Source organism: Miniopterus natalensis, chromosome 3, assembly GCF_054644295.1.
Source record: "Miniopterus natalensis isolate mMinNat1 chromosome 3, mMinNat1.hap1, whole genome shotgun sequence".
Taxonomy (NCBI): domain Eukaryota; kingdom Metazoa; phylum Chordata; class Mammalia; order Chiroptera; family Miniopteridae; genus Miniopterus; species Miniopterus natalensis.
Window position 1 is genome coordinate 79376466 of NC_142083.1, and position 14371 is coordinate 79390836.

Sequence of the window (14371 nt, forward strand, 5' to 3'; positions counted from 1 at the left end):
ATAACCGTTGCATTATTTGTGTTAGATGGCATCGAGGAAGCGGTAATTCACACCTGAGCCAATTAATGGAACGGGGGTTGTAAATAAACTGATGCTTTGATTCTGAGCTTGGATGATAGGGGCTAGCAGGCCGGAGGGGGAGGGATGGGCTTGATGTTAGTCACTCTGAGCCTGGGGACGGTGGTGGGACAGCCAGGCGGGCGGGGTCCTGGACAGCTGAAGAGGAACCGAATGAATGCCAGGTTACCTTCTGCCGTTGTGTCTTGAAAACATCTCGGAAGATAAAGCGGTTTTTTTGTTTGCGGGAGGGTTTAAATCATTGTGACAACACGCGTCCCCAGCCTCCCCTGAGCTGCCTGACAGCATTTCCCTCCCAGGATTCTCGTGTGGGTGAGAGGCAGCACTGCTGTCCTGGTGACTTAACTCCAGCTCCATCTCTGTCCAGAGGCAGCTACAATTTCCCGCTGTTTGTTTCTGCAGAAGATTTTTATCATTTGAGATTTCAAAGGCAACTCGGGCAGACAGGCGGTTTTGGAGTCGAGAATGCTGCCGTGGAGCCCGTGGGTTTTCGATGGGCTCATATCACCATCCTTACTCCTTTCCTGGACCCTACAGACATGTAGCTTCAAACTCTACATTCGAGCACATTTCCTTTCTCCCTGATACACTGAAGACAATGAAATGAAATAATGACAAGGGATGAAATACTGGCAAGAGATTTTATTTTTCTCCACATATTTATTGCATTGATGGTTTATAGAAAGTCAATTTAAGAATTGGTAGGCTTGTCTTTTAAAAAAGATAAAATATTACAGATACAGGAACAGCCCATAAGTCCCCCTCACTCCATTTTTAAAAAAATCTCTTTCAGCTTTTCAAAATTCATGGTCAGGGATAAGCAGATTCAGTTCTGTTCCTAGAGAAATTTATATCTGCAGTCTCAGGGACTCTTAGTCTACAATTATTTAAGACCTGGCATTTATCAAAGCATGCAAATCAAGGAGATGGTGTTCATTAACCCACAGGTGAGGTGTTTTAAAAGATTGAGAAGAAAAGGGAAACAAAGAAACGATGTTCTGCCGAAGAGTGTGCTCCCACTATCGTAGTCGGGACCTTGGGGCATCTCAGGACTAGTCCAGGCTCCTTCCCATCCCGTGGTCATTCTGTGTCCTCTTGGACATGTCCAGTGAAGAGCAAAATAGAGCATCAGCTTGTTTCCCAGTACGGCAGCCCAGGCCATTTCAGGTGAAAGTTTCTTCTGCAATTCCGCATCCTTTGTCCTGGTTCAGACAAGGATGACACACCATCTACTTCCTCTTCTGTGGTCCTTGGAGGTGGCCATGGCTGTTCTTTGGGGCCAGACTCTGTCACTCCCTGTTCCCCCCGGCGAGTGACCCAGTGAACGTGCGTGGAGCCAGGATGGGGGAGACCACGAGTAAGAGCTCCCTGTTGCTGCCCTTCGTGCTGATGTTCAGCATTGGAGGCAGCCTCTGACCTTTGAATGACGTCACCGACTCCCACCACCCACCCCTGCAGCAGCTGACATGCTGGTGGAGGAAACCCCCCCCCCGGGGAGGGGATAAAGGAAGTTATTTAAGAGTGGGTCCTGGGAACCTGGACGCAGAGGATTGGGAGCCTTACAGACGGCCCCCTCAGCAGCGGGCCTCGCTGAGGCTCCGTCACACCCGGCCGGGCTGCAGCTCGGTGCTTTGCAGACCTGGCCGCGCACGTGGGCGGGGGCTGAGTTGACCTCCCTAACGGGACCCGGGTGATGCGGTGCTGCGGGTCTGGGCGCCACGTTGGAATAGCACCGTGTGGAATACACGGACTGGAAGCACAGTGTGAGGAGCTGCACCGTTCGGGACCAGAAAGGCCAGTTTCCTGAGAGGAACTGTCCCCAAGGCCTCTCTTCCCCCCTCCTCCTCTCACGGAAGCATCAAGGCTCCATGGTGTCAGGAAAAGAGCAGCTTCCACGGATTCACTCGGGATTGCCTGTGGTGCCCACACACGAGCTAGTCGGGCAGATCGGCTGCACCCTGTCCCGTGGGCCACGGCCGGTGGTGTGAACAGACTCGGGGAGGAGGTTTGTCACCCGCCCTCAGGAGCATGGACAGGCATGTCTGGGGCCTGCGGAGCGTTCATCGCCGACGGATGGTAGATGTTTCCCAGGGCGAAGCCTACTGCGCACAGTGACCTTCTGGGAACAGGACAGGAGTGGCTCCGGAGCCTTCCCACCCCACACGGGGGAAACGTGCGCTTTAGGGTCCCTGATGGTACCCTGAGGGAGCAGCCTCCTGCTCCCCCACGCGCCGAGTGACAGCCCTGTGAACTCGGTAGGGCGTGGACTGAGGTCACTGGCACTGCCTGTGGGAAGTAACCACCCGCCCCTCTGCAGCTCCCAGGGTGAGCCCGCCGCCAGGGTCGCCCACCAGCCCTGGCGTTTGTGATTTCTCCCTCCCTCCCCTCCAGAGCACAGAGACTTAGTTGCCCCCCTGGGGAATCACCCCTTCATACTAGAGGACCTGGAGACCTTCCTTTTGATACCTGGACCCTGAAGGGAGGGAGATTTTGAGGGGAAAGAAGTAGAGAGAGGGTGTCGCGTGATGCAGGTGACTCGCTTTGGAGGGACACAGTGCGCGCGTTCTGCGGGCTCCGGAACCCTGGGGGGCGAGCCAGTGCTGGCGGGCGCTGGTCAGCAGAGCCCAGCTGGCCCCCGGGAGCCCCGCACGCAGGGGGCTGAGCAGGAGCTCGAGGTGGGGACTGGTGCGGGGGGCCAGGGAGCCGAGGAAGGCTGGGGGGCAGACTTGAAAGACGGGCATCCTTACGTGTCCCCACTGCGCCCACAGCCTCTTCGCCGAGCGGGCCTCGGTGATTGTCTGATCTGCGCTGAAGTCACGTGAGACAGGACCTCAGTGTGCAAAGTAGGGTGACTGACAGTGTTCTGGTGGGGTTTGTGCTGGTTGCTTTTACCTTTGTCTTTGAGAAAAGGATCTTTGGTAAAGTTCCAAGTGTTGAAAATAGGGCTTAACTGAGAGCCAGCCCTTTGCAAACCTTAACGGGCACACTAAGCTTTTAGAGCAGGGGCGTTGTTAGCTGGATGCCTGATCCCATAGCCCGATAACACCAAAAACATAGTGATCCAACAGACAGGTACAGAGCCAGGAGATAAAATGACAAGGACACATCATACCGAAGAACTTGTGCTTCAGAAGGTGACCAGGGTCAGGGTAGCCCCACGGCGATTGCCCCTTCTGGCTGTGGACTCGGACCCTCAGGTGGCGGCACTACGAGGGAGGCAGGTGTCAGCTCTATGAACAGGTCTGCGAGTGTCTGACCCTGACAGCTCCGAGTCTCATCTACACTCTGTTGCGGGTGCTGCAGGGAGGGCTTCCTGGAGAAGGGTGCATTCAGTTCTCCTCACGCATTCAGTTCTCCCTCACAACCTCACTCGATGGTTCCTAATGGGAACGGGAGGGTGATGAAGTCCTAGGAGGACTATATTTTTTAACCAAACATCTAGTTGTCATTCATTTTCAGCGCCTTGGTCCTACCCCCTGGAAATTTTCCAAAATAAGCGAAGGGCCTCCTTGTTGTCTGGGCGTCTGAGGGACGCGAGCGGTGGCTTCGTAATGGTGACAGCCTGTCCTTGGGCTCGCTCTTTGCTCAGAGCAGGCAAAGCCTGTTGCACGAACACATGTGTTTGGTTGACAATCCTTTTGGGACCATTCCTCACTAGGACCCTCCGCAGTGATGTGCAGACACAGCGTCTTGTGAAACACTGAGTGTGCGCTGGTTTTAAGGGTGGTCGCACTTGGGGGTGTGCACGTGTGTGTGCTCCGTGCCACGTGGGCATGTGGTCAGCAGACAGGCAGGGCTGGTTAGGACAGGCCAGGAAGGTGCCACCCATGGAGGTGGGTGGGTGGGCGCCAAGGCGGAGTGGCGCCAGGGACAGGGGCCAAGCAGGAGGCGATCTTGTCCAGGAAGGCCACCTGACGAATATTGAGGCTGACAGGAGGACAGGAGCGAAAATAATGGGGGTTATGTCTTTCAGGCCAAACGTGAAAGGTTGGGCTTTCTCTGGAACTGGTGTTTGGGGGTTCCCTGGTGTCCTCAGAAGTGATTGTAGGTTCCACCCCCTGAACCTTGTTTCTCGTGCCGGGTGTCTGCACATCCAGAACGTGCGTCAGTTGAGTTGGACCTAAGACAGATCCCCAGGGCCAGTGCAGCAGGCACACGTCCTAGATGAAGGGGCCTCCCCACCTGTAACCCAGAATCAGTGGAATACCTTCGAGATCTTCCCCAGCTCTGGTCATCGGAGCTTCTCTCCAGCCCTGACAGAGAGCAGACACTGAAGGTTAGGCCGCAGGTTCCCGACTGCCCGCTTCACGTCTTTTTCCTCTGCCCCATGTCCCACGTCTGCACCCTCCCGCTCCTGGGGGGCAGGGGCCGCTTATTCTTCACCTTTGTATCCTCAGGACCTAGCACAGCGCTGGGCATATGAAGTGACGGTAATTAGTCTTTTCCATGTTTGACGTGAAAAGCACGAGGATTGTGTATGACCTTGACACTCTGGGGCTTTTTTAAGGTTTTCTTGTGCCCCCATGTGCACCCCTAATAGATCACAGCCTGCTTCTCTCATTCTAATTTCGGGTTTTCATCACCGTGGCCCTTCATTGCTGTTATTTGCTAGAGGCTGCAAAAGAAATTAAACGTTCGCCAGCTTAGGTTGACCTTTAAGGGCGCTGTTCTGCAGGCCGAAGCCGTCCTGATGGCTCTAGTCTGCCAGTCACGGTTGAGACTCCCCTTGAAGGCTCAGGGGCGTACGCTTAAGGATTGATGCTTTTCGGCGCGAGGTTTACAGGGAATAAACTTGAAACAAGTTTAAATACACTCAGCTACAGTCTGTTGATTTTTCTTTAACCCCTGTCAGATTAACCTCTATCCTGGGTTAATCTGGTAAACTAGATAATAACCGAACTAGCTCCTCTACTAACGGCAGCCTCTAATCTGCTGGTCTCCACACAGCTTTCCCCAGTGGGCTGCTGCTGTTTTGGCAGATGCAACAGCTATTTTTTTTCCTATTTAGGATTTTACTTTTCCTAGGAACCCTGGGGGCCCTCAGAGGTTTGCCATATAGACTTCAGCCCAGAGCTTAGCCTCCCAGATGGTAATTAATGTTTACACAAAATGACAGGCACAAAATGGAATCTCTTTGAGCCCTGCCAAGCACCCATCATTCCCCTGATCCCCCACTCTTGCAGTGTTTGAAAATTAATTTGCCTTGAACAAACAGTGGGTTTTCCTCAATTTATTTGTACAGTTTCAGTGACCGAGAAGAGCCGCAAGACCCAATGTCATCCCTCCATCCGTTCAAGTAATTGAATCTGCTAATGGAACAAACTGGTCTCTGTTTAATGATTTGAAGAAAAGAGAGAGAGGAGGAAAATAAAGATAAGTGTATGTTAGAGAAGGTACACATCCACAGAACACCGCTGGAGTGTAGTTTTCGAAGCAGAATCTAAAACTGGGGGAAAGGTAACAGTATTGCTAAATTAATTCAGTAGTGCAGTTTTTGTTTCAGCAAGTATATACAAAGTATGCCGTCTTTGCCAAAAAGATTTTTGTGTGAGGTAACAGAATAGACAAAAAGTGTTTAAAGAATTATTGTAGCTTGAAATAATTACATATTGACTCACAGAAAGTTGATGTTCCCGTATGTTTTGGGGCTTTTCATTGTTGAACATTACAACATTTATTAATGTTCCCATGTTTCTTTCATTCGAAGTCTGGGTTCTTCCCTTATTTGGCTGCAATCTTCATTCCTTCTGTGTCGTGAGGTCTCCGTGGCTCTTTGTCATTTGGACAGATGAATAGAGAAGTTAACTTAAAAAGATAGGGTAATTTAAACATAGTAGATGCCCTTTCCTAGGTATATGGATCAGACTTTTAGGAAGATACAGGTGGACGGATGGATGGTGCATAGATGGATGGATGGTAGGTGGGTGGATGGATGGATGGATGGATGGATGGATACATTTCCCAATGGCCAGGGCCCCGCATGGCTTTCTGGGTGTCTTTAAGACTCGTTCATGTTTGTTGCAGCAATGTGTAGTGAGTAAGCCCTATTAGGGCTTTTTAATTGAGTGTAAAGATGCATAAAAACCAGAAGCTCAGAAATGTGCCTTGGGAGAGGGTTTTTTTTCTCCACTTCCACCACCAGAAATGTTCACCATTGCCTCTCTGTCCAAAGTACGCCCAGTCAGTCAGTCAGAAATGCCAAGGAGTCCTTGGAAGGCTAATGCTTACCATATCCTATCCTTATGTCTGTCCTCTGGGTGGGAGCATATTTTTTAAAGAAATCCATCGGAGCGGGGGGTGGGGGGAGCAGTGGATAGAAAAAAAATTAAGACATGGTGACTTTGTCCATTATAATATTTTTAAAAAATCCATCCAGTGGGTGAGGCAGTTCAAAGACTTGAACAGTCATATTTTCAGTTGACTTCTATTGATGGGGGAGGTGAATTGTCCAAGAAGGTACTCATTTTAAAACGTAATCCCTTTTTTTCTTTTACAATAATAACACATATTCACTATAGAAAATTTGAAAAGTTAAAAAAAACAAATTTAAACATTAAAGTCGATGGTTATTTCTGGGTGATGGGGTTCCAGTGAACATTTTGCTGTATAGCTTTCCGATCATTTTTCTCTTCGCCCTTGCATACATTTACACAGGTCGTCACCGGTGCTGAGACTGGGTGTACTGATGGTGGCTCGCTTTATTTCACGTAATAGTAACTTGGCCATGCAGTGTTTTCCATGACATTCAACATGTTTCTAGAATAGTTTTGGGGACATTGATAACTCATCTGTTTTGTGCTTTACATTGTGGAAAGCACTTGACATGACTTCATTTAATATCCTCAGCAACCCTTTGAGGGAGTTGCCTTAGTTTTGCAGTAAGTTACTGGATTCTTAGAAAAATAGTTTATCATCTATAATGCATCAAATCTGAACCCTACCACACCCAGTGCCCTCTTTGTAATATAAGAAATATTTTATAACACACTCTGATTCTTTATTTTCTGGACTGAACTATATATATGTGTGTGTGTATATATATTTAATATGCCTACCTATATACATAATCCAAAATGTACATAAAGCCTTATGAAATGTAAAGGAGAAATAAATAGAAAGTAATTATAATAACAATATTTTAAGTACGTAAATGCTTATTTATAAACATGAGAAGACAGTGAGATGGTCAGATGCCTGAATGTGTACATAGAATGGAATGCTGACCCCTACAGGCCCGTGGGTCATGGTCATTCATCTAGGATCAGCCGCCTTACCACTGATATCATACTCTTCCCAAATGATGAACTCTCGGGTGTTCACAACAAGATTTAACAGACATAATGTACAATAGTTGCGTTCTTGGAAAAACCACACCCCCAGAAAGTGTTAATATGCAAAATCAAAGTTAGGTTCTTGGGTTTTAAGCTGTACAAATGTCCACTGGGACTTCAGAAAGGGAAACAAGATGTTGTATGGGGTTGTCCTTACTTTGCAATACATCTCATGTTCCCAAGAGCCACCGTGCCCTTCTCAACTGTGACAGCCAGACACTCCTACAGACTGTAAAAACCCCTAGGGGTTGTGTCCCCAAGGGACACGTACCTGGCTTTGACGTGTTTCTCTTTTCTTTCGCATCATGAAACGCCCGTGAACACAGGAGCGTTTTTGAGGACACATTTCTGGAATCTTCTTTCTAGGTTCATTCCCAAGTATTACATGATTTCTGTTATTGTAAAGGGGGTCCTTTTTTAAATTTTATTTTCCCATTCACTATTGCTGGTGTGTAAAAAAGTTACCGATGTTTCTGGCTTTTCTTTATTTGGATTCCTTCCTAAGCTCTTATTAGCTTTAATATTCTTTTAGCTGACTTTCCATGTTTTCTAGCTACATAATTTTTTTGTAAATAACACTATTGCCTCCTCCTTTTGTTCTGTGTTTGCTGTCAGCTTTCAATTTGAATGACAGGAATAACTTGTTCCTTGCAGGTTTCGCCCACATTGTGTGTCACGCTGGGTGCACCTGGTGCCTTTTGGGGGCTGAGGTGTTTGCTATGGAGTAGTTTTTCAGTTTACTTTTATGATCAGGTTGGTTTGTTTTGAAGTCAGTTTTAGTCCTTTATATTTTCCCATAAAATTTATTTTCTAATTCTTGAAACTTGCACATTATATTTTCTTATTTTATACAAAACGTGCTCTCCATGCCTGTGGTCACACCACTGTTCACAAGCCCAGTTTTGTTTGCTTTGCTTTTTGTCTTAGACTGTTTTCAAATGTAAAACTAACTTTTCTATAAAAATTTTAGTAGGTAACGTGATCACGTTTCAAAAATTTAAATATATATGTATGTGTATAGTGACATACCTCCCCCCTCCAGTTCCTTGTCCATCTGTTTCTCTCTCCTCCCCAGGCACCCGCTACTATTGGCTTCCCGTGTGTTCTTCCAGAGATTACTTAGACATAAAGTATAAAAGAATATATGTTAATTTTCCTCCATTTGTCATAACAGCTAGCATATGCTATGCATTGTCGTACAGAGTTCCGTATCCATTGTTATAGCTGCAGTGTTTGCCGTGCTGTGGACTCACCAAATGTAGAAGGAACCAGTCCCCTAATGGTTACACTTGAGTTGTTTCCAAACGCGCAGTTCAAACCATGATGTTGTTTCATTGTGTCTATAAGTCAAATCCTTACACTTAGGCCAAGAGGACTCCATTGGTTATTTTGGCTAAATGTTGCCAAACTGCCCTCCATGGAAGTTCTAGGGTTTACATTCTACCCCTAAAAGTATAAGAGGGCCCATTTCCCCCAGGGAACTGGTATCAAATTTGTATCAAAATCAAACATTTTTCCTAATCTATCCTTAAGTTTGTACAAAACCTATTGTGTTTGAGTCAAGTTTATTGAGGTATAATTTGCATGCAGTAAATGCACCCTTTCTACCGTATAGTATGCAGTGCACTTTTAAATTGCATGCCTTTTATTAGCATGATGTGTTGTTTTTATAATCACAAGAAGAGAGATTTCTGAACCTCAAGATGTAATGAATGGAACTTCTAAGTAGTCTGTTTGCACATTCTTAGTACTTTCAACCTCAGCAAATTTCATCGTTTGGCTAATTCAGAGCGCACAGAGCAATACAAAATGATTTTTAAAAATGTGTTCTTGCCCATTTTGGAGAGGCACGGTAAGACAGATTGACTGTCAAGATGGAAAAGCTTAACTGGGAAGATACATTTATTGAATAATTGAAAGGTAGAGGAAATGCATTACCGATTAGCCGCAAAAACGCATGACGTCGAATATGTGCCTCCGGAGACTTGTGTAAGTGGGAGTCATAAAACCGTTTCAGCCCCAAAGCTCCTCCCAGCCTGCAAACCTGTCGCTGTCCTGCTCAGAGGTTGCCCACCAGCACATTGATGGATGGTGGTAGCTTTCAGATTTAGCTGAAAGGCAGGGTTCCAGAAACTCTTTGTAACTTTCCTAACCCTTTACACTGTCTGGTTGTACATAAATATTTTAAGTGAATCCTGTAGTTACCGTTACCCACTGTTTTAGGATTTTTGCTTCTTGGGGGGCAGCATAGTGTATAATCAGAGAAAACGCTCTTGGTGGTGGCAGAGTTAGTACTAGGACTTAAGTCATCTGATTTATTAAACAGCCAAGTGACCCTCCAACAAGCAAGTTCCTTAACTTCTCGGGACTTCTTCCCTGTCTAGTGAGAGAGGGTTGGATGGTAGCCCTGCTGCTCCCAGGATGGTCCAAGCATCTGCAGCACTGGGGAAGTTCTCAGAAATGCAGACCCTGGAGCCCCGCCCCAGAGCCACCGAATCCCAATCTGCATTTTAATCAGATTTCAGGTGATTCGTGTGCATATTAAAGTTTGAGAAGTGCTGGGTGGTCTCCCAGACTCTGGTCTAGTTCCAATATTCTGTGCCTTCTAGGTTCCTCTGTCATTCATCACAGACTGCCTCATAAAAACGTACAGGGTTCACTGGCGAGGACCGGTCGCCCCTGTGTAGCTCGGGGATTGTGGGCAGTGGCAGTGACCCCCAGGCTCAGCCCCCTCCTCTTGCTGGGTCCAGCCGTGTTTAGGTTGGGACTGAGACATGGGAGGAGGAGACGTGAAAGCCAACTCCATCTGCCTTCACAGAGCCTTGGGAGGCGAGCCCAAGCCTGCGGGCTGCCTCCTGCAAATCTGACCGAGTTGTCCAAATTCTAGAGGCTCATCAAATAAAGAACAAGGAGACCCCATTAGCTAGATGTATGAAGTACTCGTGGGTTTCAAACATGCTTTCTTACCCTCGTAGTAAGTTAAAACACTGTCTCCTCCGGGTGGCGTCCCCTGGAAAAGGAATCTTGCTTTTATGTCAGAGAGAAACATCGTCTGGACATAGATTTTTGGAGGGAGATCGTGAATTTGAATTTGAACTTAATGAGATAGAAAATATTGCTGTGTTTATCCTTTGCTGTCTCAGCCCAGAGAAAACAACACAGACGAAAGGAGAGCAGTGTGTCCCTGCCACTGGAGCAGGCGCGGTAATCCTGAATTAGCTGCCAAAGTGTGAGGAGACCTGCTTCTGCGCCTCGAGTTTTCTCATTGAGGGAAATGGAAAAATCTCTCTTATTCTGTGCTGCCAGGATATCTGCCCCAGACCTAACTGCCAGCCCACAATGCATGCAGCCTGTGATTTTCATTGAGCTCATGTAATCACTCACTGTGGAAAATCTTGCGAAAATGATAGGAAGGAAACACAGAGTGAGTGAGGAGCTGAACCAGCACCCCTGGGCCCGGGAGTCTGCGCACAGAGGTCTCCGTCTGCGTCGAGGGGCTCTCCTGGCTGAACGGGGTCTCTCTGCTTCCAGGGTCTCGATGTAAGGTTTGGGGATTCCTAAAATGTCGGCTTATCATAAGCAAAAATCTTCTTTAGAAGTGTCCTCCAGACAGCACCGGATGGAAATGCGTGTGAGCAGACGTCCGAAGTCTGAGTTACTTTTCTCCACGTTACTTTCATTGGGTGCTGGGTCCTTTTGTACCTGAACCCTGTGGAGAGGGGGCCCTGCACCGAATCGGTCCGAGCGTCCCGGGCGCCGGGGGACTGGAGGACGGCCAGGTTCCTGTTAGCCCAAAGTGTACTCTGTAAACCCACACTTTGTTCTCCCTCCGTGCATGTCCTAGGTTAGATCTTTTACCAGGAGAGCACTGGCGATGGACTGCTCTGACAGGGCCCAGGGAAGGAAAAGGCGCGGCGGGCACGCGAACGCACCAGCGGGCGGGAGCGGACCCGTGAACAAACACCCTGTGCGCTTGGTACAGGGAGACGGGGAGAAGAGGCCGGTGGCCACAGCCGCTCATGTAGGGACGCCTGGGACACCCCACCCGGAGGACACGGCAGCCTGGGGCCGTGTATAAGTTGTGTAGTAATAACAGGATGGGTCTTTTTGCACAAAGATGTGGGAAAGATCATTTTTCCTCCAGATGTATACAAAAGTACTCATAAGTAGGGCCGTTTTTTAATATTTAATGCCATGTTTGTCATTCATCATTCTGCTAGAGAATGTTATGGAATTTGACTTATGGGGCAATTGGATGGCCCCTATACTAGATGCAGCCTAGATCTTTGGACCCTTTTAAATTCACACAGGAGCATCTGTTTTCCAAATTTCTTTCATGGTTGTAGAATTTTCCTTAAATATTACATCCAGGCTTGGTCTCAATGTTGCCACGTGGGTGAGGACTCCTAGTGGGGGTGGGGTGGGGTGGGGTGGAGGGGATCTCTCTTTTCTTTTTTTTATCCTTGCCCCAGATTATTTTTTCCATTGATTTTTCGAGAGATTGGAAGGGCAGGAGCAGGAGAGAAACATCAATTGGTTGCCTCCACACACGCCCCAGCCAGGGCTGGGAATCGAACCTGCAACCCAGGTACATGCCCTTGACCCAGAATCGAACCCTCGACCCTTTGGTGTGCGGGCCGACACTAACCACTGAGCCACACCAGCCAGGGCGGGTGGGGGGACCCTTTAATGGTCTAGCTTGTGTAGTTGCCAGTACATTTGATTTAAATTTGTGCTTGCATTTTTTTATCTCCTGTTGCTGGGATGGGTTGGTCAGCACTAGGAGGCTTGATGCTTGAAAAAGTCCAGCACTCGCTAAACAAAAAAGTATTTCTCTAAAAGTCAAGGTGTCTCATCGGTCACAATGGAAAGGAGAGAGGAGGCCAAGAAGAAGCATCTGCATGTGGTTCAACAGCATTTGCTTCATTTGCTGTTGAAAACGCTTGTCTTTAGTATATTCAAGAACCATTTGTTTTTAAAAGAGAAAAATCAGCCTGTCGGCTCTCGTTTCTTAATTTTGCTGCATAAAAGGCTTTGTCGAGATTAAGGCGAACATTCATTTTCAGCCTCTGGATGGCCTCGACCGCTTTCTGGAGTGCAGACCCCCTGTCTGTTTCCGTCCCCCCCCCCCCCCCCCCGGGTGTGGCCGCCTGGGGGACAGAGGCTGCCCCCAGCCATCTCCACTCGGTGAAGACCAGGCAGGAAGCGTGGACTCGGCTGAGGCGGAGTCCCCGGGCCTGCTGGCTTCCCTCCTGTTCCACACTCACCTGTCACTCACCGCCTGCCGTTTTGTCTTTGCTGTCTCCCCTGCAGATTCAGAGTTGGGTGTTGGCACTCTGCCCGAACATGACAGCCAGGATGCAGGGCCCATTGTCCCCAAGATATCTGGTCTAGAGAGGAGCCAGGAGAAGAGCCAGGACTGCGGCAAAGAGCCCATCTTTGAGCCCGTGGTGCTTAAAGACCCCTGCCCTCAGGTCCCGCAGCCACGACCCCAGCCCCCGGCGGAGCCCCAGCCCAGAGCGCCTTCTCCAGACCCTGACTTGGTGCAGCGCCCAGAGGCACCGCCTCAGCCCCCACGTCAGAGCACACAGCCGCCGCAGGCCCCCCCAGAGGCCCAGCTCCCGCCGGCTCCAAAGCCCCCGGTGCAGAGGCCGCCCCGGCTGCAGTCCCCCACCCAGCTGCTCCACCAGAGCCTCCCCCCTGTGCAGGCGCACCCCTCATCCCAGAGCCTCTCCCAGCCGCTGTCGGCCTACAACAGCAGTAGCTTAAGCCTCAACAGTTTAAGGTGAGCCGACCTGCTCTGCTTTTGCCTGACCTTTGCCGTCTTTGGGGCGGGCAAGTAGTGGTGGGTAAGGGGTCGCCGAGGAGACTGGAGTTTCCTTGTTGAAACGCTGTCACTGTGTTCTCTCTGAAGTAGACACAGAAAGGGACAGCCAGGTGAGGCTTGGTCTCCTGGGAGAGGACAGGACAGGCTGGGTTGGGTCGAGGACACTGTAAAGAACCAAAGTATCTATAGAGGCTCCTGAGGAAGCGAAGGCAGGAAGAAGGGTGCTTCAGCAGAGCGCTGAGGGTGCTGTGCCCAGAGTCCCCGTGGGTGAGGCAGGAGCGGAAACCTGAAGCCCGTCAGCGATCGCTGAGAGCTAAGAGGCTCAGGAGGGAGGCTGTTTCCTCTGACGGAGGACGTTTGGAAGAAGCTTCTCTCTCTGCAGCTCCCGAGGCGGGAGGGGTGGGACCAGGGAGTGGTCTGGTTTGAGGTGTTTCCATTGTGATTTACGTCCCGCAAGGTGGGTCAGACAGGAAAGGACCAGGCCGGGCCTTGACAGAGAGAGGTTCCTTCGTGGGGAGCTCCAGGCTCTCTTCTGTCTGGTTTTGCCAGATTACAAAGGAAAGTTCAAAAAGTAGCACAGAGGAGAGATGGAGGGAAGGGGAGGCAGGACCGAGTTGTCGCGGGGGTTGTAGTTCTTGCACCTCACACCTCGTGGGCTTGCGTCTTTGCTATTGTTTCCTTGTGACACTCTGACGGTGGCGGTTCAGGGACTTGCTTTCTCCTGTCCGTGTCAGGTGAGGAAACAGCCAGTGGGAGGCTGTCTCCCCAGTGGGCCAGGCCCAGCCGCTGCCCCGAGGTAGAGGTGACAGGGAACCCGAGCTCCCTGGCTCACCTCCTCTGTGTGTCATTTCCGAGGCGGTGGACAGACAGGGCGAATGCAAGTCCTTGCTCCTACTCCCTTTGCTAGTTGGATTGCTTTATAGGAAGCGTGGAGGGTGGGGAGGCGTGAGTCTCTCTAGGGGCAGAGGGGGGACCTGGCCGCAGAGGGGGGCGGTCAGAGCGTGGGGCAGAATCGGCTGTCGACACAGGTGTGTGGAGGCTCAGGCGCCGCAGTTTCCGTCGCTGTGTCTAAGGCAGTGGCGGCCGGTGCAGGGGGGGCGTGAGCTTAGGAGGGGCTTCCCGTGTGCACAGGGGA

General features: G+C 49.6%; 1 protein-coding gene across 4 annotated transcripts in view; it reads left to right on the forward strand.

The window, feature by feature from the left end:
• AUTS2 (activator of transcription and developmental regulator AUTS2) overlaps positions 1 to 14371 on the forward strand; it is a 1039841-nt gene that overhangs the window by 998772 nt on the left and 26698 nt on the right. For all 4 annotated transcript variants that reach the window (XM_087815613.1, XM_087815616.1, XM_087815615.1 and 1 more), the window contains exon 7: positions 12723 to 13194. In XM_087815613.1, the coding sequence (XP_087671739.1) occupies positions 12723 to 13194 (472 nt within the window). The remainder of the gene's footprint in view (positions 1 to 12722; positions 13195 to 14371) is intronic.